Source organism: Mirounga leonina, unplaced genomic scaffold (assembly GCF_011800145.1).
Source record: "Mirounga leonina isolate KUSES-001 unplaced genomic scaffold, KU_Mleo_1.0 Mir_357, whole genome shotgun sequence".
NCBI lineage: Eukaryota > Metazoa > Chordata > Mammalia > Carnivora > Phocidae > Mirounga > Mirounga leonina.
The window spans coordinates 3,043,347-3,070,352 of record NW_023270702.1 but is presented as its reverse complement, the minus strand read 5'-3'; the positions used below and the strand labels follow the sequence as shown (position 1 = coordinate 3,070,352).

The window sequence follows — 27,006 nt, the reverse complement described above, 5'->3', positions numbered from 1 at the left end:
GAAGGAAGCCTCCACTACCTTAAATGACCTAGGTCCTTCTATTTTATTGCCCTGCTCTGTTCTATGTGATGTTTCTGACTCATTAAATTTTTAGTATCTTAGAACAGCACATAGCAGGCACAAACAAACAACAAAGAAAGACCTGGATTAAAGTGAAGGAAATGATTTCACTATCCTAAGTAAGCTGTAAGGTGCTTTTCCCTTTTTCACCTTCTCCTTGGAGTTAGCCGTTCTACCTGAGCTCCACTAGATGGCAGCACATACACACATATAGTATATAAATGTGCGCCTCCTTTTCTTAAAACTGGAGGAAACTACAAATCCCGACATGCATTATTAAGCGCCTGACTTGCTTCTGTACAAAGGTTTCAAGTTTGTTGCTCGCCCAGGGATCTGGAGGACGACATCCACTTGCTGCTCTAAAGTAAGTTTTCCTAATATTTTTTAAATGACACTTCAGACTGGGAAAGGGGGAGGTTTAGATTTGCTTTGTTCTGCAAGGTACCTATTTCAAGATTAATCTTAGCAGTTAGATCAAGATAAGGGTGTGTTTTTAACAAGTTTGAAGTTTTGGTATATGTAAGTTTCTCAGTGTGGTTTTCACGTTGCATTTATTGAGAGTTGCCTCATTTTCCCATTTCAGGTCACGCTTGCCCTCATTTTCCCAAATAAATTCATTTTAGTTTGATAGTGTAGTTTATTGCAGCAGTGAGGCTTCGGCCCCAAAATTTGGCCCCAGAAAGACAAGGCCAGCGAGGAGGAGATTTCAGAGTGAGCGAAGCGGCTGCTCTGTGCTTGAGCAGTTGTTCAGTAAGCACCTCTGCGGTGTCAGCGATTCCTGGGGAAACCTTTGGTACGTGCCTCCGTGCCATGCAACGACGGGGGGCAAAATAATAGCTTTTTAATACACCATGCCCAAGATGGGGGGGGGGCGGTTATTGGAGTCTCTTACTTTCTAAAGCATATATATCTCTCAACTCTTTACGTGTTTAAAGTGAAAATGTATCACTCGTGTAAGAATAAAGAAAAAAAAAAAAAGCAAAACAAAACCGTGCAACTCCCTGGCATCAGTGGAGGTCGGGCACTGTAAAAGCTCAGCCTCCGGGGCGCATAACAAATGCAGACTTGCTCCGAGAACATCACTGGTGAAGCTGCAAGCAGGTCCCTGGAGCCGCTTGTTAGTGGGGCCCTCTGAGAAGCAAAACTCCAACACAGTTAAGCGTGCAAGCGTGTACTAGAGAAAATGCTGGTGCCAGAGGAAATGAGAGAACCGGCCGTCCGACCCCCCGAGGGAGGCCCCAGCCACCGCGGGGCTGGGAGCGAGGGCCGCCGGCAGGGCCGTGCGGTGGCCGGAGGGTCCGCAAGGTCTCTGTCTGTGTCCCGCAAAGTGGGACCGCCTTCGCGTGGGTGCGAACTCGCGCACGGCCTCGCCTAGCGCGGACCTAGAGGGCGCCCGCCCGAGACCGCAGGAACAGCGCGACCCACGAGGTCTTCTCTTGGACCTGCAATCCGAGGCCTAGGTTTGAGTTCACACCTCGGGACACGGCGCAGACCGCACGATCCCTTTGAAGGTAGTGCACTGGTGTCCAGGCGCAGCCTCCTGTCTGAACCGCTGCGCTCGTCCTGCTCCCGTCTCCATCCCCTCCCTCCCCGCAATTTCACCGGTGGCCCCTCAGGCCACAGCACACCCTCCCCAGGAAACCAGCCCCCGACCCCCGCCGGGACTGCTCCACAGTGGTCTTTCTGAAATACGTGTCTGCGTGTGTCACACTCTTTCCATCAGTCCTTTGGTGCCCATTGCCCACAGGATTAACTGGCCCCTCAGCATTCCGAGCTTAGATAAAGCCCCGAGGCTTGGTTACAGCAAAAAGCCAAGGTTGGCTGGGGAGAACAGAGATAGGTTCCAACAGAATGGACTAGATCATGTGAGTCCTCTAGGCAAGACTAGCTCGCTACCTGTACTTTATCAGGCAGGTAATTGAGCAGGGTGATTGTGTAGGTTATCTGTACATGTGCCATTTAAGTGGGCTCGCTACCCCCCCCCCCCCCCCCCCGCCCCAGCTTTTCTCTTTATAGAGGCTAGAAAACAAAACTCTCAAATTCCTAGCGCCTGCTGCTAGAGCTGGCCTCTGAAATGAAGATTGGAATTTCTGAGGAAGCCTTGCTTCTTCAAGAAAGTGAGGACACTCTGGAAGCCTTTTGGCTTTTATTTCCCACCACCACCTCCCAACCACCTTTTTCTTTTTTTCTTTTTCTTTTTTTTTTTTTTGCCTGGAATGGGGATGTGATGCCTTGGGACAAAGCAGCCATTGTGTGACTTGTGAAATCAGAGGCACCCATTAAGGACAGTGGGGTGAGAAAATGTACTCAGTTCCTTGAAGACGGCCTCAGTTGATCATCATTTGACTCAACTACCCCCAACCTCATCATTAGCCATTCCCTCTCATCCTGCGATCTACCGTCCAAGAACCAAATATCTTATGCATATCTTATTTTCCCTAGGTCAGAATTTCTCAGTCCTCCATTCTGAAAATTACTGCTGGTAGCACGCTGAAACTTCAGGAGAGGATCAGCAGCATTGTGGGGTGAAATTTCACATAGCAAAGGAGTCAGGAGACCTGAGCTTAGTTCTGGCTCTGTCATTAACTGGGTCTGTGACCTTGAGAGCAAGTCAGATCACTTTTCTCATCTATAAAATAGGAGTACCAGACGTGATTTGATTTTCCAGCTCTTTTGTTCAATGACTCTGAGGCCAACCATGAAATCTTTCCAGTGACAAGGAAAAGCCATAGACAATTGGTAGTGCAAACCCCAACAAAAGTTTACAGCAGAGAAATCAAGAAGCAGCCCCCACTAGTAAGGACACATACAATGCTGTAACAGTTTGTATATAGGGACAGTGGGGACAATGGTGGTGGTAGTGAGGGGAAGGACTCCCGCCCCTGCTCTATCAGTATCAGATGCTGTCTTCTCTAAGTACTCAAGAAACCAATTGGTGGATTAAAGTCCAATGTATCACTTCAGTGGGTTGTGCTAAATGTTTTTGATAATACCCAGCTAGGTATCTGGAGTCAGCATTCTTGGAGAATTCAGATGATGGGACGATTTGTACAGAAATGCTGTCATTAAGTTCTTAAAGAGTTCACTGAACTGTTCATTCTAGACATCGCTGCACAGGACCAGGTGCTCAGCCATTAAATACGTGTCTGTAGCTTAAGCCGCAGGTTCCATTATGGGTCGACTTGATGGGAAGGTCATCGTGCTGACAGCTGCCGCTCAGGGGATTGGCCGGGCAGCTGCCATAGTAAGTTGTCATCTGTGGTTTGCCTACTAACTTTGAGGTATTGAACTATGTGGACAGATCCCATGGTCGTTTAATTCTGCTCTACTTTTTTTTTCTTGTTTATCTTGTGCTTCTGTTGTCTTAAGTTACAAAAAGAAAAGTCGCTACCCCTGACCCCCGGGGAAAAGATGAAGGCATGAACACCTCCCATGTTTATTATGTGACATCACTGATAACCTCCGACTCTGAGAGACGTCTTCCTCTGCCTCAGTTTCTCTGCACTATGATATATTTACTGCAGGGGCCCTACGGGAATGCATAGGTTTCTGAAATTACATCGATTCAGGTAGAGGACTCTAGAGTTACAAGACTATCAGGTTACCTTTACCTTCCAATTTATACCAACTTCTTGCACATTATAACCCCCACCTGAGCTAATTAATGCATTTGAAGTATTGACTTTAATGAAAGTATTTGACACTTATGAAAACAGTAGTATAGTCTGAGGAGAAAAAGTGTTGAAATAACCCATTTTCTCTTATTATTTGGAATATAAGAAGAAGTGGAAAATAATAAAAACTTGCTCAGAAATGAAATACAGGCTATCACATCACAGAATAGTATTTTGAGAGGTGTCAGTAACAGTAAGAGATTAACTAGTTTTTAAAAACACGATTTTATTTCATAATGCTTAAAGGGACAAAGTTAGATGACAAGCACAATGTATGTCACGTTGTCCTAATTAATGATAAAAATAATAACAACGGGAAGGGTGAAGTGAGAGTAGAGAGCTTGAAATTCCATCTATTTTATAGGGAAAACAATGAAAATAAGATAAGGGGGAAAGCCTAACTGACTTTCCATTCATGAGAATGGAATCAAATCAAATAAACAAAGGATTTACTTGTATATTGTGTCTCCCAGGCTTTTGCAAGAGAAGGTGCCAAAGTCATCGCTACGGATATCAATGAGTCCAAACTTCAGGAACTAGAAGAGTACCCCGGTAAGCAAGTTGGCAGTGTGAACTTGGGATTCAGACTCTGCAAAGTATTATAAAGCAATAGTGCTCAGATGCTGAAAGAAAATTCCTTACCCACTCAGTTCCACTGGCCTTCTCTTTAGAGCCTGATTCTCTGATATCAAATCTATATTGTGCAAACCTACAGACAAAAATCTATATATTTAAATGTATAAACAACATTCTAAGATGTATACCTAAAATATTTTATTTATGCAACATGTTGAAGGATTCAGTCCTCAGTTACAAAATTACATGTTTAAATTTAACAGTTGCTAACTTTTTGTTTTTAGGTATGCTCTAGCCCAAGGTGGAACTTGAACTCATGATCCAGAGGTCAAGAGTTGCACACTCTACCGACTGAGCCAGTCAAGCAAGCGCCCCTGTTATTGTTAACTTTTTTTTTTAAGCTTTTATTTCATTATTTCTCAGAGAGAGCACACAAGCAGGGGGAGAGGCAGAGGGAGAAGCAGGCTCCCCACTGAGCAGGGAGCCCGATTTGGGGCTATATCTAGGACCCTGGGATCATGACCTGAGCCAAAGGCAGATGCTTAACCAACTGAGCCACCCAGCATCCCTTATCGTTAACTTTTTTTTTTTTTAAGATTTTATTTATTTGACAGAGAGAGACACAGCGAGAGAGGGAACACAAGCAGGGGGAGCGGGAGAGGGAGAAGCAGGCTTCCCGCCGAGCAGGGAGCCCGATGTGGGGCTTGATCCCAGGACCCTGGGATCATGACCTGAGCCGAAGGCAGACGCTTAACGACTGAGGCACCCAGGCGCCCCCCTTATCGTTAACTTTTAATGATGACTTTCCACTTGAGTGCCTCTCTGTGAGGGAAACACTGTCCAATAGAAACATGATGTGAGCCACATATGCAATTGTAAATTTTCTAATGGCTACATTTAACAAGTAAAAAGACACAGGTGATGTTAATTTTAATAATATACTTAATTCACTACATCTAAAATATTATAATTTTAACTTACACAGTATTAAAAAAATTTACACAGTAACAAAAATTTAACATACACGGTATAAAAAATGCAATATTTTACATTTCTTATACCAAATCTTTGAAATGCACGTGTACTTTACACTTCCAGCACATTTCAGTTCAGACTAGCTGCATTTCAAATGCTCATACTGGAGACAGCTCAGCCTTAAAATCACATCATGATCAGAAACTGTAAGAGATTAACTTGTTTGGGTGCATATTGTCCCTCACTGCACCACACCGAACCTTAATTCCAACATCAGAGGGCTTCAATTGGCGTTACTCAGAAAGAAATCAGGACATAGAACTCATTTGAAAGTTAACTGTTTTGGCAAAATAGAACTGACTACGTGATCAAACACAACTGAGGTCACTCAATCAGTTAACTGAATTAGACCGTGTGGAGTTACCATTTCAACAAGTCTAAGGGAAGCTGCTGTCCTAGAAAAGCACAAAGCAAAGGAAGTTCTTCTGAAGCTCAATTTTAGTCTTCCCCTTCTTCATTTATAATCTTTCTTTTCTATATCCAAAAGGGAAGAATAAAATAAACCATATTATTTTTAAAATCATAAAAATGACCAAAAAGCCTATTTGTTGGTTTAGGGTTTTTGTTTTGTCTTGGTTTGGTTTTTTGTTTTGTTTTTTTTTAGTAGCTAGTACAGCGTGTCTCTCTCAGATCCCACACCAGATCTCTCACGGTCAATGTTTTCATCTCTTCTTCTGGCCTCTCGTTTCTTCTTGCAGTTTAGTCCAGACGTAAGTGATGATACCCATGACCAACAAAGTCATTTCTAGTAAATAAAAGAATTGACTTAAAGGTAAAGGGCACAAATAGAAACAATCTCTTAGCTCACCGCACCTCAGACAGAATTCAACATCACTGTAGCAGTGATTCAACCTCTGGGGAAAGGAAACGCTGGAGAGGACCCACTTGCAGGTCTTACTGCTGGCTTACTGAGAGGCATCTGATACAGAGCTCAAGATGGGGAGGACTTGAAGATTTTTACTAATAAGATTTTGAGTTTTCTAAGACCCTACTAATGGCCATCAATCCTGTGAAGCCTAACTGGACAAATATTACAGTCTTCACATTTCAGAACAGGTAAATCTTCAAGGCTAAACATTTTTATGAGTAAAGGTAAATCGTGTCCTTGTTTTATTTTTCAGGTATTCAAATTCGGACCCTTGACGTCACAAAGAAGAAACAAATTGACCAGTTTGCCAATGAAATTGAGAGACTTGATGTTCTCTTTAATGTTGCTGGGTAATTCATACTTTTTAATTTCACTGTCCTTACAGAAAGTTTTCTATGACTTATTTAATCACTTTTGACAATATGGCAAAATTATTCATCACGGACCATTATGTATTTCTTAGGAAATACAGCTAGAGTTTAGACAGAATTTTTATTCTGAGATTTAGCAGGTGAGAAAGCCATAGAAGTGGACACCGGCTTGAGTCCTAAGGGAAATTATGGTCAACTCAAGAGCACTGGTAGTAATCCAGACCTGTTGCTCTTCTTAAGGCTGGTAACAGCTCACACCAATGGACTGGTTGTGGATGCGCCACTAAGACATAAAATAAAATGAAAAACTGTTTTCCAGTAGATGTCTTTAAAACAAAGCATATTTACCAGAAACCAAGTACTCAGCCTATTGAAATGCAGGTGTTCCCCATTTTTTTGGCACAACATTCTAGCCAGTCCTCCACACACCTCCCAAGCCCAGGGTTTCTTATCGGGACAATGAGCCCCACCCAGCAGAAGAAGTCTACGTGTTACACTTCTGTAGAGAGCACAAAGAGAGTGGCTTAATTGAACTTACTGGGGTGGTACCCAACGTGCTGAATCAGGTGCGAATGTGGGGAGACTGGAACTGGACCCACCACACAGACGACAGGTAGCGCTAGCAGCTTTCCTACTCAGGAGCAGCTCAGTAGAGGTGAGCACAATGGACGTTCACACCGGAACTAAGTGACATTCCCCTTTTCTTATGGAGTGTTATATTTGTACTGCCGCATTGATAGAAAAGTTCCAGAGCCTCCTAATATATTTTTGTTCTTCCTAATCATGCTTCAGAGCAAAAAAAAAAAAAAAGTCCATCTATAGTTTGTCATATGTGACATTGTGTGGAAATTAAATTAAAGCAACAATATATGGCAATCTATTTTATAAACTGCTCATCCCTTATATGAGAATATACTGAGAGCCATGACCAAAAAAAAATCAGTTAGGAAATTAGTTTTTGAACATCTTCACATTAAATTTTCAGCAACATAAGGGATATAGAAGTAGAGCATGTGGTTCTTGCTGTCATACGAAGGATGAGCAGGTTATTTACGAGTGTGACTTGACAAGGAGTGAAGCCTGCTTGAAGTTTTGTTTTGTTCTGCTCTGTTTACTCAGTATGTTAGAACCGTATGATAGCAGTATTTCTTTGCTACCCTGAAATGTGCAGACAGTGGTTTTCCTTGCAATTTGATTTTCTCTTTGAAAACACTAAATCTGTGCCACCAGAGGGCACTATAGCTCCTGAAGTAGGAGTCAGGGCGGGCGTCCTAGGCTCACGTTTGTTTTTGATATTTCCCGTGCAGTTGCTGCCCAGATTCTTATGTTGGGTGGCCTCAGACTTTTGCCTTTCTCTTTTAGAAGAAGGATGTTGTTTTCAAATAAATGTATTTAGCTTAAGTTGTTAGATACTCATTAACCTAATGTACTAAGTGATATTCCGAATTGTTAAAATCTTCATAAGGGAAGGGTCAATGGTCTCATTGTACGACAATAAAAAAATGGTAAGGAAATGGAATACAAATCTTCTTAAATGATCATTTTTCCCCACTGATCAATCCCTCTTCCAGTTTTGTCCATCACGGAACCATCCTGGACTGCGAGGAGAAAGACTGGGACTTCTCGATGAATCTCAATGTCCGCAGCATGTACTTGATGATCAAGGCATTTCTTCCTAAAGTAAGGACCACCACCACTAGGATAAGCACCACTGGATAAGTAGGTCTCCGCACTGGGCACCGAGAAAGGGTCCTCACATGTGCCAAAGAGTGACAGTAGCTAATATAATGACAAACCTGTACTGAACATTTATATCAAGGCATTTAATATAAATTAACTCATTTAACCTTCCAGTTAAGAAATAGTCAAGAAATATTAAGCACTTTCTATTTGCAGGTCTCCCTCATTCTAGATGCAGAAGACACATCAGAAAACTAAACAAAGTCCCTTCTATAAGGGAGACCCCATTTTTGAGGAGACAGGATAATGGGTAATGAGACATATAACTTGGGGAGTGATTAGAAGTACTACGAAGAAAAAGAAGCTAGGATATCAGTAAAGTCCAGGAGGGCCTCACTGAGAAGCTGGAATTTTCATAGAGGTCTAAGTGAAATGAGGGAGCTAGCCATTCAGGTATATTCGGAAAAGGGTCCCAGGGAGAGGGACAGCAAGGAGGCATGCAGAACCAGAAGAATGTGATGAGGTAGGTACTACTTTATCACATCCACTGTACAGAGGATAAAACTGGGAGGTGAGATAACTTGCCCAAGGTCACATAACTATCAAGTGGGTAGAGTAGGATCTGAACCCTGGAAGTTGGGCCCCTTCTTGAATTTCAGTATCTAGGCACATGCTCTCAGGATAGACGTACCCCCATTGCTTTTCTGTTCCCTGATACTCTCCTTGTTTTTAGCTGAGCCACAGAGGTACCAGAGAGGTGAGAGCCAGTGTATGCTAAAGAGAGAGCATGCCTCCTGAGTCGGCTACCCTTGAATTCCACAGCCTTCACACAGCTCATCAATGTTCTTCATTTTATTTTACAAACAAGCGTTAAATGCCTTTTGACATAAAGTGCGCACTAGGCGTTCTGGGGAGAGGGGAGTGTAAATATGAAAAACATTGAGTTCAAATGAACTGACAAGCCAAGAGTAAGCAGACAGCACAAGCTCAGACAATGAAAAGGGTTGACTGAGTATCACAGAACTAGCTCAGTCCAAGGTTGTCAACTGAACCCTAGTGAAATGCAGAGGAGCATTCTTCTCTTCCATCCCAGCCAGATTAGATGACAGACATACCGAATGCTGCCAACCCAGCACAGAGAAGAGCTTTCTAATGGCAACGCAGGGCCGATGCTTTGCTCTAAACATTCAACCTAATGTCAAGATGAACATCAAAAGGAAAATTAGGAAAACCTGACTTGGAAACAAAGGAATTTGTTTTGATCTGCTTGTTTAGCACCTAGAAAGGATCTCTCAGTGGGTCCATGGGATGTTGCACTAGCAAATTTTTTTAATATAAATCTCATTTTTTCTGCTTATTTGGAGTTCATGAGAATCTATGTTATTTGGAACTTGGATTATTTTTTTTTTTTTTTTGAAGACTGATCCTAGAATATGGGAGAGAAGCAGAGGCTCTGGTAAAAGGAGAAAGCTTAGGTCACAGGGGGTAAGCTGTCACGTGTGCATAACCAGCCTACTTCATGTCTGGAATGCTTTACAAATGTGAATGAAGGCAGCAAGGGTGGGATATAGTCCAGTGGAGCTGAAATTTAAACTTGTCAATAAGCGTTAACTTTTGAAATATCAAACACTAACTTGCAAATTAGTGAGTTTACCTATGATTTAAAGCATCTTAACAATAATCCATATGAGCCAATAACACCCATTTGTAAAACATCCCAAGAGATAGTAATGATTGGGATGGGCAATCAGAAGGAGTCGATGCCACTTCTGAAAGTGACAGTAACCAGCCTGACCCCAGATTTCGGACTCTGGCTTCACAGCCTGAACTCTGCCCCTCCTTCACCATGCACTGTGGGAGATGGCACTTGTGTTCTATTCTATTTAAAACAAGGGTGAAAAAATTACACGATCCCTGTCGGATCCTCTGGGTTCATTAACTGTGATGCACATTTCCAGGTTAGAACTTTCCAGGGGAAGCCAGGATTTAGAGTCCAGGCAGACCTGAAAAGTCAGGTGGTCAGAACATAGAAACACTTTTGGAAATTTTTGTTCATGGGTAGACATACTGAAAACCATTCCAAGACTGGAATTTAAGTCAAAAGGCAAAGAACAAGTTGAAAATACTGTAAGAAGAGGTCAGCGCAGAGTCCGAAGTCAGGAAAGTCTCGGCTATGTGGAGGTTTCTCCCTTTTGCTGTATCTTAAAAGATTCTCTAGCACGTAGAGGTGCTTTGGCAAGTATTTGTTGAATGAATAAATGAATGTAGGTCGTCAGTCCAGGTAGAGGTCAGACATGGAATCACCGAAGACCCAAGAAACCAAGGTCTGCCAGGTTTAGGAGCTGAGCTCAGTGGGGACAGAAGAGCTGGGTTAGGGTAGGACTAACTAGATCTACAGCTAGAGGGAGTTTTTCAGAGTTCTTTCTTAGCCCCTCCCTGAGCTTCTGGGAGGTCAGTCGTATGGAGGATCACCACGTACTAGGCACTTCACTTTATAGTTGCCAAGTCGTATTTGCCAGAGAGGGCTGTCGCATGGGGAGTCAGGAGGAGCACGCACACTCTACCAGCAGGCACTGAGCTGGTGTGGAGAAGACCTCATGGAAGGAGGCAAGGACAGGGCTCTAGAACCAGCAGACAGACCTGGTCGAATGGATGGAACAAGTGTCAGGGGCAGCACTAGCGTCTCCTCGTGACTATATTCTAAAGTTTTGCCTGAGGAATTGCTGCATTTCTGAAGATGAGAGACTGAGCTTACTTCATAGCTCATCTTTATATATTCAGTTGGGGTATATGTATTCTATAGGTATTAAAACAGGTTACATATGACAATGATAGCTCAATAAAACTGGAAAAAAATTAAAAATAAGTAAAAATGGGTTATTTGCAAAGTTGGGTAAGAAAGAATAATGTTAAGGCTTTGTTTTCAAGCCTTGACTAATTTTCCTGGTCTTTTTTTCTGAGGACCCCATTTCATATGATCCTGTTTATCGCACAAACAAGTTGGATTCAATACTTTCACCCCTGCTGCTGTCCTTGACTTGGTTGGCTCGCCTCAGCCTCCCCTTGCATTCTTTAATCCATCCAACACAATGCCTTACGTTGTTTTACTCTCTGCTCTTGGATGCAAATAGTAACTAAGTATCAAAACAGAAAGGAAGGGAATACTATAGGGAGACCTATCATCTTGGCAGCCTCTTCCCTGGACCAGTCACTCACCTCCATTCCTGCACCTCTTGGTCTGAAAGCGGCTAGAGCAACTCACCGAAGCAGAAGCGACTTCTCCCTCTACCCTGACTGTTGAGACGCTTTCTTAGAAACTTTTTACTTGACTTTCATGGCACAGCATGTCCTGCTCTTCCTTCCTCTGTTCTCTGGTGGTGGTCTTCCATTTCCTCCCAGCGCTTGTTATAACTCTTGACCACTCTCCGTGTCCACCAGCCCCGCCTTGTTTATGGTCATCCTCTGAGCCTGATTTCAATGAGAAGGTAGTGCCCATCGGGCAGGAGTGCTCTTCAGGTGTTGCTCCTGCCCCCAAAGCATTCATGGGTCTCCATGCCTCCGGACCTACCTACATGCCCTGGAAAACACACATACATGTTATACTTAAGTATACGTTCATCTGAAAACATTTTTAATTCCTAGTAGCTTTTTTATTCATTATATTATTCGTTTAGGTCTGGGGCAGGGCCCAGCAACCTGCACTTTAAACTAGCATCTCAGGGTGCCTGCATGCCGCAGTCGGTTAAGCATCTGACTCTTGATTTCAGCTCGGGTCATGATCTCAGGGTTGTGAGATCAAGCCCCTTGTAGGGCTCTGCGCTCAGCAGGGAGTCCGCTTAAGATTCTCTCTCTCCTTCTCCCTCTGCCCCTACCCCCACTCAAGCTCTCTCTAAATAAATTAATTAATTAAAAAAGAACTAGCACCTCAAGAGATTTTGATTCATCACAGTGTATGGTCCACCTACTGTGTACCATGTAGGAGGACAAGACAGCCACAGACCCTCGTCTTCAGACCTTCACACTTTGGGGGAATTCTGAGGGAAGTGTTCTTAGGAAACATTTCTTCAATGAGGGAGGCAGGCCTCACTGCGTATAACCATTTACCACGTCCTGCACTTACTACCTAAACCATCTCCACCCCTGTTGCCCACAGACATTTCTGCATCTCTGCTTTCATCAGTCCTTTCCGAAATCACTCTATCAGCTTCCAGTGGGTCTCCTCAACACGGTGCCGAAGTAATCTTAGTATTCCCCAGATATAAACATGCCGCTGCTCTGCATTAAACCCCTCATTGTCACCACCACACTGCCCTCAGGGTAATGCCCAAATTCCTAAACTTAGCTCCCGTTGGCCTCTGCAGCCTCATTCCTCCCACGCCTAGCATTCCAACCAGACCCATCCCTTCCTTCCAGTTCCATGATACAGCCTCAATACGTGTGGTTCTTGCTTCTTAAAACACCTTTCTATTTTTCTGGCTAATACTTTGGTTTTCAAAAATCAGCCCACCTCTTTCCTCCTTAGGAACCCTCCTCTGAGTGTCCCGCAACCTGGACTGGTCCCTTCCCGCCACCCCGATTCCCCTCTCTGGAGGTCTCTGCTGTCTGTTGCCAGATGCTGGTTATGTCAACCCCTCCAGTCAGCCGGCAGCTCTCTATAGGCAGGGAGTGTGTCATTTATCTTCCAAACTCCTGGACCTACCACTGTATCTGATCATAGTACGTCTTCAACAAACATGTGTCAAACAAAGTAAGAGTTTTCCAACGGCAGGAATACAAAGTAACAATTAATGTTCATTAACTTTTCATTTAGCTCAGAGTTCCTTCTTGGTCTTGCTGATGCTTTTGTGCCAAAGGAAGGCGGTAATCCCCCTGGGAAATGTTCCTGCAAGTGAGTGCGTAATGACTGGGTGAGACTGTTAAGACTGCCTAACAGAGCTTCATGTTAATAGCTAATAAGATGCTTCTGCAAACCATAAGTAAATGCAAATCTTCTAAAGAGGTCGCATTCTTATCTTACAGAGTGGCTTTTTTTTTTTTTTTTGTATTTGTTTTGTTTTGGCAGATGCTTGCACAGAAATCTGGCAACATTATCAACATGTCGTCTGTGGCATCCAGCGTCAAAGGTAGGTCTGTTTTCCTCTGGGAATCACGATGCACAGACCCCCGTACCTTCACGAGCTGTGGGTTTTTGCAATGAGCATAGCAGAGATTATAAAGCCCACACATAACTTCAAAACCACTTTTTAAAAAATTGGTATTAAGTTCCTTACTGTCAGTCTTTTTTGCCTTCGTTGTAAACCAGTCGTAAAAAATAAATTTGTTTCATTTGCCCTTCCTTGTATTCCTTCTAATGGATGTGAACATGAAAATCAAGCCGGAAGAAGGAAATATTTATCCATTTAATTAGCCAAGAAAGATGTATCGAACGCTATGTGCCCCTCACAGTCCACAAGGGGGAGGGTCGGGCAAGTGCACATCTTCTGCAGTGTGACAGTATTACCAGCCGGGTTTGTGCAAAGCGCTGGCACCACTGATATGGGGGAGTGCTTCCCCAGGTCAGCTGATCTGGGCCCCAAACACAAGTCAAGTCCAAGAGCCGGGACTGCAGTGCCAAATGGAAATGACATCACAGTCCGGCAGACGGACTTGCACACTTCAAATGAAAGAGTTACCGCGGAGGTGGCGTCCCTCCTCAACTCAAGAACACCCGTGAGCCTGTCCAAGACAGGAAGGCAGAGAGGCCACAGGCCTCTTCGTGTTTTGGTCTGGTGTTTGTTCTGTTGTTCTTTCCCCTGATTCTCTTTTGGAATCCGCCCAAGGGTTCTGCCCACCGATGATGAAAACCTAAGACCGCTGCCATCACCTAAGTGCAGGTTCTCAACCCTCAGTCTCGACTGAGTTGTGCCAGGAACGATATTATTTTCCCACAGTCAGAAACCGGCCCTCTGCAGGGAGAAAACCTGACACCAAATTTTAAAAAGGGTGGGATGGCAGGAAACAGGACAGTGGTTCCTGGGGACAGTCAGTTGTGTTCCCTTCCTCAAGGAGACTGTTGTTTTGTTCCTTCGATTGTTGAGTCTTCCTTTCACCTCAGGAGTTATGAACAGATGTGTGTACAGCGCCACCAAGGCGGCTGTGATTGGCCTCACGAAGTCCGTGGCCACAGACTTCATCCAGCAGGGGATCAGGTGCAACTGCGTGTGTCCAGGTGAGGCGGGCACCACAGGGCTGCCACTGCGCAACCCATCCACGGGAGCTTGTTTACCACGTTGTATTGGATCCTGTCATTGGGGAAAAGCTCAAATGAACAAGGGTCTAGGCTTACTAAGATAACAGTCCAACAGGGGCACCTGGGTGGCTCAAATGGTTAAGTGTCTGCCTTCAGCTCAGGTCATGATCCTGGAGTTCTGGGATCGAACCCCAGGTCGGGCTCCCTGCTCTGCAGGGAGCCCGCTTCTCCCTCTGCCCCTCCCCCTCTCATGCTTGTTCTCTCTCTCTCTCTCTCTCACTCTCTCTCAAATAAAAATCTTAAAAAAAAAAAGATAACAGTCCAACAGTAGGTTGGGAACGAGATTCTTAGTCATTAGGAAGGAACCACAGATGCAAAGGGTTTAAATGGTATTCATGTGTGTGGAACAATTCCAAATCTCATGGCCAAGACACACAACTGGCCAGAGCTTGGTGTTTAGGAAGCAGACCAGACATGCCCTTGTCAGGGGAAAGATGGAAAGTAGACCATGCTCATAGGACCACAGGAAGAAAGTAAGAGCAGCTTCCCAGAACGTAGGGAGCTACTGAGTCTTGTCAATCACCTGGGGTGACCCATAAATAAAAAGGAGGGGTTAACACCCTCTTTGATGCTATCAAAAGAGGGCCAGCAGACTGTGGGCTGCAGGAGAAATCTGGCCCACCACCTGTGTAGTAAAGACAGTCGTATTCGAACACATCCACACCCAGTTTGCATACATATTGGCTATGACCACACTCCTGCTACAAAGCAGAGTTAAGCAGTTGTAATTGACCAAATAAATGGCTCTCAAAGCGAAAAATATTCTCTATCTGGCTTTTTTTTTTTTTAAGAGTTTATTTATTTATTTGACAGAGGGAGAGACAGCGAGAGAGGGAACACAAGCAGGGGGAGCGGGAGAGGGAGAAGCAGCTTCCCGCGGAGCAGGGAGCCCGATGCGGGACTCGATCCCAGGGTCCTGGGATGGTGACCTGAGCTGAAGGCAGATGCTTAACGACTGAACCACCCAGGCTATCCTTCTCTATCTGGCTTTTTACCAAAATGTATGCTGACCTCCCATAGAAAGGAAAGAAGAAAAGCAGAACTTAGTAGACAGGACATTCGATCTGTCCAAACAAAAGCATTCTGTAACTTATTTCATAGGAATAACTTATTTTCTTAATAACTGTGGGTATGTCTAGGAACTAGATATGCCCTTCCACTGGGTTCCACTGACCCAAAAGGGAGCCTAAGAAGAATTACTAGCTGCTTCTCTGAAAAGGATTTAAATATCACATTTCCAGGATCAAGGCGGCCCTCAGGGGTTCACAACTGGTATTGGGGGGTTGGAGAGAAGAAGCATTTCGCAGTTACCCATGGTACTTTTCGAAACCTAAAGTGCATGCTAGCATCTGGGGAAAGAGTTGATGGGGAAAACCATGTGTCATTTGGAAAGTTCCACACAAGATTTTTATATATTCCACCGTGGTCTCCCCTTGCTGACCTATCAGTTTAAAAGAGGAATACAGAATACCCTTCAAGCTGCAGAATATCCATGACTGAGGTGTTCTAAGTTTTCTTGGACTAGAAAGGTAAACCTAGGTAACACCAAGAAAAAAGAGGATATAGGCAAAAAGAGGATATAGGGTTTTAACATACCCACTGGTGACACCTGACTCTAGCTATTTGGGGTACCATTTACCCAGTGGAATAAATGGCAAAATGATTTGGAAAATGTAGTTGTTTTTAGCAGCTGGACTTTTCAGAAGATTGGAAAATATATTATCAAACTGTCTGGAACAAGGAACTAGCTATGACTCAAGAGCCAGTCACAGAGAAAACCTGACAAGGGATGAGTGTGCCTGGGATGGTGCTGATGGTGGTGTAGTCACAACTCTTCCACACCAGGCTTGTGTAGACGGGGGCACGCCATGTCAGTCTGGGCCACGGACACAGTGGAGCCAGGACAGTGGAACTAAGTAGAAAGCATAGGCTTGCTCTGTGGTTTCAGTTAATAGCCATTTACAGCAGCCATATGAAAGAGATGATGCTCACTTGTCTGAGTGGTAGGAAGGTATCAAAGTTGTATTTTAAAACTGGATTTTGAGGATATTGTTAAGTGAAAGCTTAGGTGTCTTAAGCATACTGTTGGTAGGATCCTGGGCTGTTAGGAGGCTATGGGTGAGAGAAGTGAAGAAAATATTATTGGAAGCTGGGTACAAGGGAATCTTTGTTACGTGGCTCCAGGAAGTTTATCAACACTATTGCCCACAGTGATGTGGAAGGTAGAAAATGTTCCTAATGAACTGGGTGATCTAGTAAAGGCAGTTTCCTACCCTGAGTGTCGAAAGGGCTGCCCACTTATGGTGAAATGTGAAAGGAGACAGGTGACCTAAAGAAATGGTGTTAAACACAAAGGAGCCAGAACTTTCTGACTTTGAAGATTCCCACCTTCTCCAGAGAAATGACAAATGATGCTAAAATTGAGAAATGGTTTCCTGGTAAACATCGACCCGATGGCACTCTCAGGACCAGAGGGTATGACTGTAAAATCATTTGTTATGACCTTACAGGTATCATGTGGTTGCCCAGAGAACTGTCAGCCCCCCACAGAAAAGGCCTTCTAAAGACAATTCACAGATGACATAAATTAATAAAAAAATCTGGGCAACTTGCTCTGTGGGAGCTTGAACCAAGCGGGATTTTAAAAAATTTTAGCATCATTCTTACTTTTTTTAAAGTGAAATAATTTCAAATTATATTTTTTATGAGAAACATGAAGCTGTGGTTAAAAATAGGAATTCAAAACCAATGAAAATAGGCAAGATAATGAGGAAAATGTAGAACCATCTAAATTACTGAGGACCATGACAAGCATGGCACCATCTCTGAGGATCCCCAGAGTGAACCTGACAGCAAAGAATGGTTTTGAGATCATTAAGGCATCCTGGGTTCTTGTACTGGTGAAGTACTTATATGAATGTATGGACATCTCAGGGTTGTTCTGAGGAGGAACTGAGATAATACATGTAAAAGTGCTTAAAATCCATAAAGTGTCATGTCAATGTACTGTGACTAAAATATGTCTCAGGAATGCTGGGCAATTCACCCAGAGTCCTTGCCTCATGTCACAAGGAATTAAGATCTGTATTTTTAAAAATCATAGAAAATGGAGGTGAAATTATCATTCAAAGTCATGGAGAAGGATTTCACTGATGGTTGTGTCATATTGAAAGAAGTTTAAAGTTTGTCAATGTCTTTTTCAGTTTGAGTAATTAACCAAGCTGAATGTCCCCCTTTGATTTAGGAACGGTTGATAGCCCATCTCTGCAAGAAAGAATACAAGCCAGACCAAATCCCGAAGAGGTATATCTACTGTTTTAAATTGTGTTGAAATCTTCTGGTTGAAAAGTGTCCTCTTCCTTTCCTAGAGTAGACAAATTCATAGAGACAGAGAGAAGGGTGGCTGCCAGGAGCTGGGGGAGGAGAGAACAGGGAGTTATTGGTTAATGGGTATAGAGTATCTGTTTTGCAAGATGAAAAGAGTTCTAGAGATCTGTTGCACAATAATGTGAATGTACTTAACACTACTGAACTCTACACTTAAAAATGGTTAAGATGATAAATAACACATGTGTATTTTATCAGTTTCAAAAATTAAAAAAAAAAAAAAAAGCCCTCCTCTTTAACTGATCTGATTGATACAGTGTGTGTAGGTTTAACATAACACATAGTTTGAGTATCTTGAAAGTCACCATAGTCCTACTTGGTCCACAATTAATGATATTAATGATATTCTCATGTATCATACATGATTAATCAAGGCAGCACGCCACTGGAACCTCTATAGATTCCTCGTCTTTGACCTCCTGAGGAGTTCACACTTCACCTCACATTACTGATACCTGGTATGGTTTCTTGTCTCAGGCACGGAACTATTTCCTGAAGAGACAGAAGACTGGAAGATTTGCAACCCCAGAAGAAATAGCCCTGCTGTGTGTGTACTTAGCTTCTGATGAAGTAAGCACTATTCTTCCCAGGGAGTTCATTATCCTCATTTGGCCACGATTTGCTTATCAAAATGTCATGTTAGAGAGTTGCAACATATATATGCTAAGAGGTTGCATTTACAAGATAGGGGTAAGTTGTGATTTAATTTGCTCAAAGACAGACCACGTGATCTGAGCCGCCAACTCTTCCTCATTCAACACTACAAGTCACTAAATCTTGTAGCAAATGACATGGAGCATTGAAAAAATTAAATTGCTCAATTTTATGAGACAGTTGCTTTCAAATATTATAATTGGGGAAAGCCTGACTAAACGTAAGTCAAGAAATGAACCTCCAAAATTATGAGAGCTTCAGGTGAAATGGGGAGAGAGTTAAACAGATGTAATTGTCTCTAGAAGACACCGAATTGGCATCTGGTATTTTTAGTTTAAGAGAATCCTACTGGCTCTTTTTTTCTATGAATTCTTGCTTGTCATCACGTATGGAAATTCCTATTTCTATCTCTTTCCACTTTGCAACTATTTAGTAACCAGTTTCTTCCGTAATGGCTATTGTATATATTCTTAAATGGCACACAACTACAAAAGCAGAAGCTTCATTTATAAGGTACAGAGCACAAGAACATCCCTCTCTGTTTTATGTATTTGCATGTTACATGACCAGGGAACTGCAGTGTATGAGGAGAGAGGAAGAAAGGGACCCAGGTAGAAGTGAGGAGGTGTGTTGCTGATGCGTTAGCTCTTCTTTACAGTAACTTGGTACACACCAGGCGGTTGGTGAAGGTGACAAATACAGTGGTTGAAATGTTTTAGTGATAGAAGTTACCACTTCTCGGGACTGTTAACGACAGTTGTTGGTCGCTGCAGTAATTGCTAAACAAATTACTAATAGAACAAGTTTATTGGCATTTGTGGTCTCTCTGACTCTGTATCTACAGAAGAGCTCATTTGATTTGGAGGTGCTGCTGAGGGGCTAAACTGCCCTTGTTTAGCCAGAGCTTAGGTTACCAAATATTTGGAAATGGTCTGCCTTGAAATGTGCAATCAAAAGACCTTTGGACTTTTAGAGGAACCCAGAGGAGTCCTATATATGTATCAGAAAGCTTGCTTTAAAAAAAAAAAAAAAAAAAAAAAAAAAAACTTTGAGGAATTGGGGTCATTTCTTGGTAAAGTGTCTGATAACCCCCTAGTTTATCTACTGTATTTGATCAGTTTTCATAGATTGAAGTTTAAAAATTTCTGTTCTCATACTATGTTTTTCCTTCCTGCCTCTTCCATTGTCTCAGGCTTTAGATAAATGTAAAAGTAAGAACACAAATTTACTATCCATGCTTAAGTTAAAAGATTTTTAAACCCCTACCACAAGGATTATTTCAGCTTTATTTCTTTGGAAAACGAAAAATTCCATGGAAAAAAAAAGGAATTTTTTAAATTCCCTTAGTTTTGTACAGATTTGGATATCTGAAACTAGTGTAGAATATTTTTTCATAGCTTAACAGATGTAATAATTATTATTCATACAAATTTTAAAGACACATTTAGGGTGCTTCAGCTCCTGGAAATACCTATGTATTTCAATCAACTAAATATACAATATCTTATATAAAAAATTCTGTTTGGTAATTGACATGACCACTTTATGACAGACACTTGATGTTCAAAAATTTATTAATGGCATAAAACTCAGCTACTTTAGAATAGTTCTGAATTTCAAAATGAAAATGTAGTATTTTAGCCTATACTTTATCCTAATTTAGGGAGTGGCTGCATATCACTAAACTTAATTTTCTGATTCTGACACCAAACACCTGCTTAGAATGTGACTTTTGTGCTAAAACACTAGCCAGAGGCCAGTTAACTCCAGATCACAAGAACATGCTGCTGTGTCAAATCATCCAAAATTTAATTCATATTTTCCTAAAAGGTTTGTTAGGTGAGTATTCCTATTACCATGAATACATTGTTTAGCTATCTCAGTCAGGGGAAAATTGAAACACAACCTGTGTTAAACCTGGTTAATTGTTCTGTCTCCTTGTGTTTATCACTGCAGTCTGCCTATGTAACAGGTAATCCTGTCATCATTGATGGAGGCTGGAGCTTGTGATTTTGATCTCTTTGCTGGGAAGGCAGGCCCCTCCTGTCCACAGTGAACCTGGTTATGAAGAAAATTCACCCCTCATGTCTTTCCTATTAATGGCATATTAATGAAAACAAGCCCTTTTTAATTATGTCATTGTTCACAAGAATCAGATTCTTTAAATATATTAATCTCTTTCTAACCTCTTCTGAAATCATTGTAGGGAGATGACATAAAAGACAATGAACTCACTGCAAATGAATAGTTTTAAAATAAACCACAATTTGCAAGCATATAAAATTAAAATGGGAATATGAAAAATGGAAGGTTTTTAAGAAAAAGGTATTAATTTGTATTTTACTTCTATTTCAAATTATTCAACTATTTTGTACAATTCTGCATTGGTCTGTACATGGATACTAATTTTAAAATTTCACACCATTATAAATGAAAACAAGGTAAGAAGGAATTTGGCTTCAGTAACTTACATTAAAAGGACTTTAGATTCGGAACTATACTGTTGATCAATTATATAAAAGAAAAATAATCAAGTGTTTATACTTAACGGATGTTATCACTCAAAATTAAGTACTGTCCTCTTAGTTTAAGTAAAAAATCTTTCTTAAAATAAGCAATGATATTTGGCATGGGCCTAAGAAACTTATAATGAACTAGCAGTATTGGCAATTTGAGTGATATTTTTTAGGTTAAATGTAGATATTTTTTTCAGCAAATTCCAGGTTAATAGTAAGAGGACATGAAATTTAGAAACAGTCTCTGGGTAAATAAATATAAGTGAATCATACAATAGGAAACAAAATTAAAGAAAATAAAATTTTCAAGGAATGATGAAATAGAAAAAGAATTAAGGAATACAAACTTCCAGTTATAAAATAAATAAGTCACAGAGATGAAAAGTACAGCATAGAGAATATAGTTAATAGTATTGTAATAACATTGTACGGTGACTACACTTACCATGGTGAGCATTGAATAATGTATAGAATTATTGAATCAATATGTTGTACACCTGAACTTAATACAGCATTGTATGTTAATTATAATTCAATTAAAAAATGGTTACAACATTGTTGGGTTTGGTTGTTTTGTGTTTTTTTTTTTTTTTTTTTTTGTTTTTTTCATGAAAAAGCTTAAGTGGGGCACCTGGGTGGCTCAGTCAGTTAGGCGTCTGCCTTCAGCTCTGGTCATGATCCCGGGGTCCTGTGATCAAGCCCCTCATTGGGCTGCCTGCTCAGCCAGGAGTCTGCTTCTCCCTCCCCCTCTGCTGCTCCCCCTGCTTATGCTCTCTCTCTCTCTCTCTCTCTCTGTCAAATAAATAAATAAAATCTTTAAAAAAAAAAAAGCTTAAGCAAATTGTGGATGATAATTCTATAAGAGATTAGGAAGAAGTTTTTCTTATTCTTTTAGTGTTAGGGTTTTATGTTTGTTTTTTATTTGTTGCTACTTCAAAAGATCAAATGGTATGATGTACATATAGATAATAAATGAGCATTTACTCTTAGCCTTTCCTTTTAGAACCTTAATTTATAATTAATATTCATATTAACAAGGAAAATCTTGAAATGGACAATAAAAGGATAACATATGTGAGGAAGAATATTATGTGGTTGATGAGAAAGAGTTAAAATTGACAGCAAAGAATATACTGACTAGCATTCCTGAAGAGTCCCTGATTATAAGATTAGCTTTGGGGTTCTGGACCAGGTAGTCCACAACTGCATCACAGATAGCTTGTTTTGTGACCTAGACCAAGTCACCCAATTGACCTTGGATTTTAGTTTTCTGGTTTGTGAAATTAGGGAGTTGGACCAAATGACTTGGGGTTTTTTGTTTTTGGTTTTTTTGGTGTTTCATAATCAAAATGCTGTAACTTCTCATCAAGTGAAGTGATGGAACACTGAAGCTTACAAGTATGTTATGAAGTACTTTATGCTGTGAGCAAGTATACATGTGTATGTACAGCTATGACAAATGAATTCTAAATAAACACAGGATGAATTCTACAAAATGAGTTCTAACATTAACAAAGGCTTCCCCAGAGTTAGTTCTTTTAGCTAACTATAAACGATAAAACATTATAAACAATAAGAGCAGAGGTAAAATCTCACCAAACAGTTCAATGTTCTCCAAAGTCATGTTAATCAGATGGGGTGATGAGTCAATGAAGATCATATGACTAAAAGAAAAGGAAAAATATATTCCATTCCTGGTGTAAGAGGAAGCTGGATACCACTAGAAATTTCTGCAAGCTTTAGGAGAGGAAGAGCAGTTTAGGAAAATACAGTAATCACTTTAGATGCTCTGAAGATTATTGGATGGATGTAGGTTCATCCATACTACTCACAAAGGAGAGCCTGAGAGACAAGAATGAGTGTTTCTATCTGGTGGAGACACTTCCTTGACGTTGTCCCTCTTGCTTGAAATGATTAAAACTGGCCCAAGGAGTGAAAAACAGGTAAGACCATTTTTATTCCTGAAGGAAATGAAAATTACCCCGAAAGGGGCACGCGCATATACACACACTCGCTTGGAGGGCGGAAAAATACAGGAAAGAAAGAGAGTTTTAAAGGAAAAAAGAAACTGCTGATGGGAAGGTTAAAATCTAAAATGATGCGGTAAGAAGGGCTCAGTGTTAAAGAAGCAATAAAAAAGGTGGGGGGAGGACAAGCGTTTTATCCCACCGAATTGGTCACCCAGACAAAGAATCCTGTCTTCCCACCGCATCTGCGAAGACACTTGTAAAAAGCACATCTGAGGGGCGCCTGAGTGGCTCAGTCTGTTGAGTGTCTGCCTTCGGCTCAGGTCATGATCCCAGGGTCCTGGGATCGAGCCCCACATCGGGCTCCCTGCTCAGTGGGGAGCCTGCTTCTCCCCTTCCCTCTGCCACTCCCCTTACTTGTGCTCTCTCTCTCAAAAAAAAAAAAACTTAAAAAAAAAAAAAAAAAAAAAGCACATCTGAAAGGGGGAGTTAAAACCCAAAATGTAGAAATTGGTTTAGGGAACGTTAAACCTTGCAACTGGCTGCCTGGCCTGCACTCCTGGCTCCAGAAGAGCCGGCGCCGCGCGTCCTAACCCGGGTCTCGTCGTCGCCGGGGTCCGCGCTCCCCGCGAGGTTCCCCGGGGGACGCGCTCGTCCTGGCGCCCGGGGCCGGCCGCCCGACACCACTGCCACACCACGTGGCCGCGCCGAGGTCTCGGGAAGTGGGCCCGTGGTCCGCCGGGCCCCCCCTCCCGGGAAGGCCGCGCGCCGCAGAGCGGGGACCCAGCGGAGGGCGCGCGGGACGGCCGCGGCGGGCCGGAACCGCCCGGGCTGGCGCGGGGAATCGCTCCGGCGCCGCCTGCCCAGACCTCCCTCGGCGGGGCCTCCCGGCGCGTGCGGGGAAGGCGGAGCCTCGGAGGCCCGCGGCACGCCCAGCGCCCGGATATCTGCATATTTCACAGCCTCCGGCTCCGCCTGGGGAGATGCGCTGCCTGGAGAGCCCGCGGGCCTGGCTGGACCAGGCTCCCCCGCAGACATTTTACTCTGTTCCCCACCCTTCCTGCGCTGCAGACGGCGAGGTGAGTAGCCCTCAGAGGACACTAAGGGCCCAGAGCGTGTTTTTCTTGTTTGTGTTTTAGTTCTCAAATCAGCCAGAGGGTGTTGCTGCTGTGGGCGACGCTAGCAACGCGAAGGTGCTGAAAACCATCAGATCCTACTGACTGGAGAATACAAGCGCCTGCTCAAAGGGCACACTGTGGCTTTTTGTACTGATCAGCCATGGGCTTGTTATCTCATCCTAGACTCTGGTGGTTTGTTGCTCTAAAAGATTAGCATCAGAAAGCCACCATTTCCTTTAGCTTCCTGTCAAGAGCCGGACACCAGCGGACAGAGAGAAGGCAGATACCTGACTGAGCCTGGACAACCTCTGTTTTCACTGAAAGACTGACACCCCATTCCTCCACTCTGTAAGGCGGCCTCCACTTGACATCACTGCTGCTACAAACTGCTGTCCTAAAATTCTGGTTTACTGTTTCTCTCTAAGAATGAAACATTTCACTTTATTTTTGTAAGATTTTATTTATTTATTTATTTGATAGAAAGAGCGCACAAGCAGGGAGAGGGAGAAGCAGACTCCCTGCTGAGCAGGGAGCCCCATATGGGACTTGATCCTAGGATTATGGGATCATGACCTGAGCCTAAGGCAGACGCTTAACCGACCACCCAGGCGCCCCGGAAACATTTCACTTTAGCAAATACCTGTGTGTCTTCTCTGGGCCAAGCAGGCATGGGGACAAGAATTACAAATATGAATTAAATACAGTTTCTGCCATTCAGCACCAATCAGAATATTCTTAAGTAATTAGGTAGTGTGATTCATGCTATACTATTGATGTGAGCAAAGTGGCTGATTCACATAATATATTTTCTAGAATATTAAGGTCTTTAGAATTATAGCCCTAATGACTAGATTTTTCCTTTTTGTTTTTTTTTTTAAGGATTTCTATAGAAGTGGGAAAAAGTCAGTGATGTAGGTCTGTCTTGGAGCCTACTCCAAAAGTTGCTGTGCTGGATATAGAAGGTTGGCATTCACATCTATTCCTACCCGCGTCTAGTATGCCTTCATGTACAGAACAAACTGGGAAGCTAAAAACTTCCTAGACTCCATTCCAACTAGAGTTCTAGATGTAAATTAGATGTAAAATTAGAGTCTGGCAAGTAGATGAACTTGTCTGAAATTTCAAAAGCAGATGTGAGGCACAGGCCATCTCCCTGCTATTTTTGGCTGTTTGCTGTTGGCAGGGAAGGTCCAGGAGATGCCAGTCCTAGTCTTCAGACTGTGGGTGTGGGGAGGGACTTAACAGCCGTGGTGACAGCCAGACTCAGCATTGGCATGTCGTATCACCAGCTCTGTGGCTGTCAAGAAGCAGTGGAGGGAAGTGGTGAACATATTCTGTTCCTTGTCCAGGCAGCGTCCAGATCCCAGCTTCCTCGGGGTCACAGCTACAGTGGTGTTCTTGAACTCCATAGTCCTTGGAGGGCTTTCAGCCTGTAGCAAAAATAGTACATTCCTCAGTGGTTCATTTGCTAGTGTTCTAGATGTCATTCCTGGAGGCCCAGTCTAGAACCTGCACTTCTAGCCCTTTCAACATTCTCTAGCCTTTAAATAATTCACTTAATTCCCTGTGTAAAACCTCTTCCTGTATAAAATCCCTGAAGCAGTTTCAATTTTCTGTACTGACTGATTAATATGTTTGCTCTGTGGCCTCTGTCACCTAAGCTGGATCTCTTCCATTTCTTTTGATGGGAAATGAAACCATGAGATTAGATTCGGGAGTTTGCAGTGATGTGAATGCCTCCGGTGAGACTCCACCCTCTGCAGTTGCCATAGACCCCCCACCCACATTTGAGTTTGGCCCCTGAAGGTATTTGAGTTTGCTACTCGTTGACTAGATTATCTCTGAATTCTCTTGCTCTACAAATGTAACATAAAATACGTCTTCACTTAAAACAGCTACAGAATATGTTCTGTAACAAAGGATTGCTGAATATCTATTTACTCTTTACTAGCCCTGTTGATAACTGGTAGGCCAGTGACTCTTGGTCAGCACACAAACACCAGTGATAGAACAGATCTGTCCTCTGGGAGAAAAGGTTTTATATCTTTTTCCATACACAGCCTAGGAGCATTGTATGTGGGGAAATGGAGCTACCTATATATGCGCTTGTGTAATGAGGAAGTGTTCTCGGTATTTTGTAGTCATGTGTCATACATGTTAAGAAGAGTACAATCATGATAAGTTTTAAAGAGCTTTTAACAGCCTTCTAAAGTCATTGAGTATCTCTTGTCCATATAACAAAAGCTCTTTACCTTTTTTAGAAATCTATTTATTTTTCTACAGTTTATATGAAGGACTAAAAGGCTTGAATTTGGCAGTGTCTGTTATCTGTGCTTTTCAGTACAGTATTTGTATGCTTTTTTCTCAAGAAAAATCTTATAAAAGGAAGATAAAGCATGGGGGGTTACTTTATTGGGACTCTGATGTACTTAATACTTACTATATTAAGATTTTCTGTGACATAGCCATTATCACCATTTACAGTTGGGAAAAAAACCTATTCAGACTGGCTAAGTAACTTGCCCAAAATGGCCCAACTAGGAGGCAGTGACCCAAGGATTTTCATTCAGGGTTTTTATCTCCATTTTCCTCTGACCGCTCCCCATTTTTGCACCATTATCCTCATTATACTCTAATTAATATAAATGTGCATAGAATTCCCTACATGCTCATCCTTTAATCATGTGGTTCTTCTGCCTGTAATGGTCTTTATTATTTTACAAGGCTAAGTAATCTTTCAAGATTTGATTCAAGTATCACTTGATGCCGGAGTCCAGCTCCAGCCAGGGTGGGTCTCTCGTAGGAAAGGAC

The 27,006-nt window shown here is 42.4% G+C and overlaps 2 protein-coding genes and 1 long non-coding RNA gene across 11 annotated transcripts in view; 2 read left to right on the top strand and 1 right to left on the bottom strand.

Moving 5' to 3' along the window:
• Positions 1–321: 321 nt before the first annotated feature.
• On the top strand, positions 322–20,996 carry BDH2 (3-hydroxybutyrate dehydrogenase 2). 3 transcript variants are annotated; one of them, XM_035030204.1, is made up of 10 exons: positions 322–424; positions 3,213–3,304; positions 4,208–4,286; positions 6,467–6,563; positions 8,156–8,264; positions 13,327–13,387; positions 14,359–14,472; positions 17,798–17,856; positions 18,418–18,510; positions 20,551–20,996. In XM_035030204.1, exons 2-10 carry the CDS (start codon positions 3,233–3,235, stop codon positions 20,602–20,604), a joined length of 738 nt encoding a protein of 245 aa, XP_034886095.1. In that variant the 5' UTR covers positions 322–424; positions 3,213–3,232; the 3' UTR covers positions 20,605–20,996. The 3 variants fall into 3 exon arrangements, with proteins under 3 accessions (XP_034886095.1, XP_034886098.1, XP_034886096.1); XM_035030207.1 differs by having other exon boundaries at positions 378–424; positions 3,164–3,304; XM_035030205.1 differs by lacking the exon at positions 322–424 and having other exon boundaries at positions 2,285–3,304.
• On the bottom strand, positions 11,494–23,901 carry LOC118027060. The gene is made up of 3 exons (XR_004683742.1): positions 23,609–23,901; positions 22,707–22,774; positions 11,494–11,841 (listed from the first exon to the last, which is right to left on the bottom strand). It is a non-coding gene; the product is annotated as an uncharacterized LOC118027060 (long non-coding RNA).
• A 140-nt stretch (positions 23,902–24,041) lies between these two features.
• SLC9B2 (solute carrier family 9 member B2) overlaps positions 24,042–27,006 on the top strand; it is a 56,393-nt gene continuing 53,428 nt past the window's right edge. For 3 of the 7 annotated variants that reach the window (XM_035030197.1, XM_035030200.1, XM_035030198.1), the window contains exon 1: positions 24,043–24,156. The gene's annotated coding sequence lies outside the window, so the exon portion shown is untranslated. Of the gene's footprint in view, positions 24,157–24,206; positions 24,544–25,074; positions 25,158–27,006 lie in introns of those variants that run through there. The other 4 variants (XM_035030202.1, XM_035030203.1, XM_035030199.1 and 1 more) reach the window with 3 other exon arrangements.

Coding starts and splice junctions, on each gene's coding strand:
- BDH2 (XM_035030204.1), top strand. CDS start 3,233: ATGGGTCGACTTGATGGGAAGGTCATCGTGCTGACAGCTGCCGCTCAG. Junction 6,564..8,155: donor GTTCTCTTTAATGTTGCTGG/GTAATTCATACT, acceptor TCCCTCTTCCAG/TTTTGTCCATCACGGAACCA. Junction 18,511..20,550: donor TGTACTTAGCTTCTGATGAA/GTAAGCACTATT, acceptor TTATCACTGCAG/TCTGCCTATGTAACAGGTAA.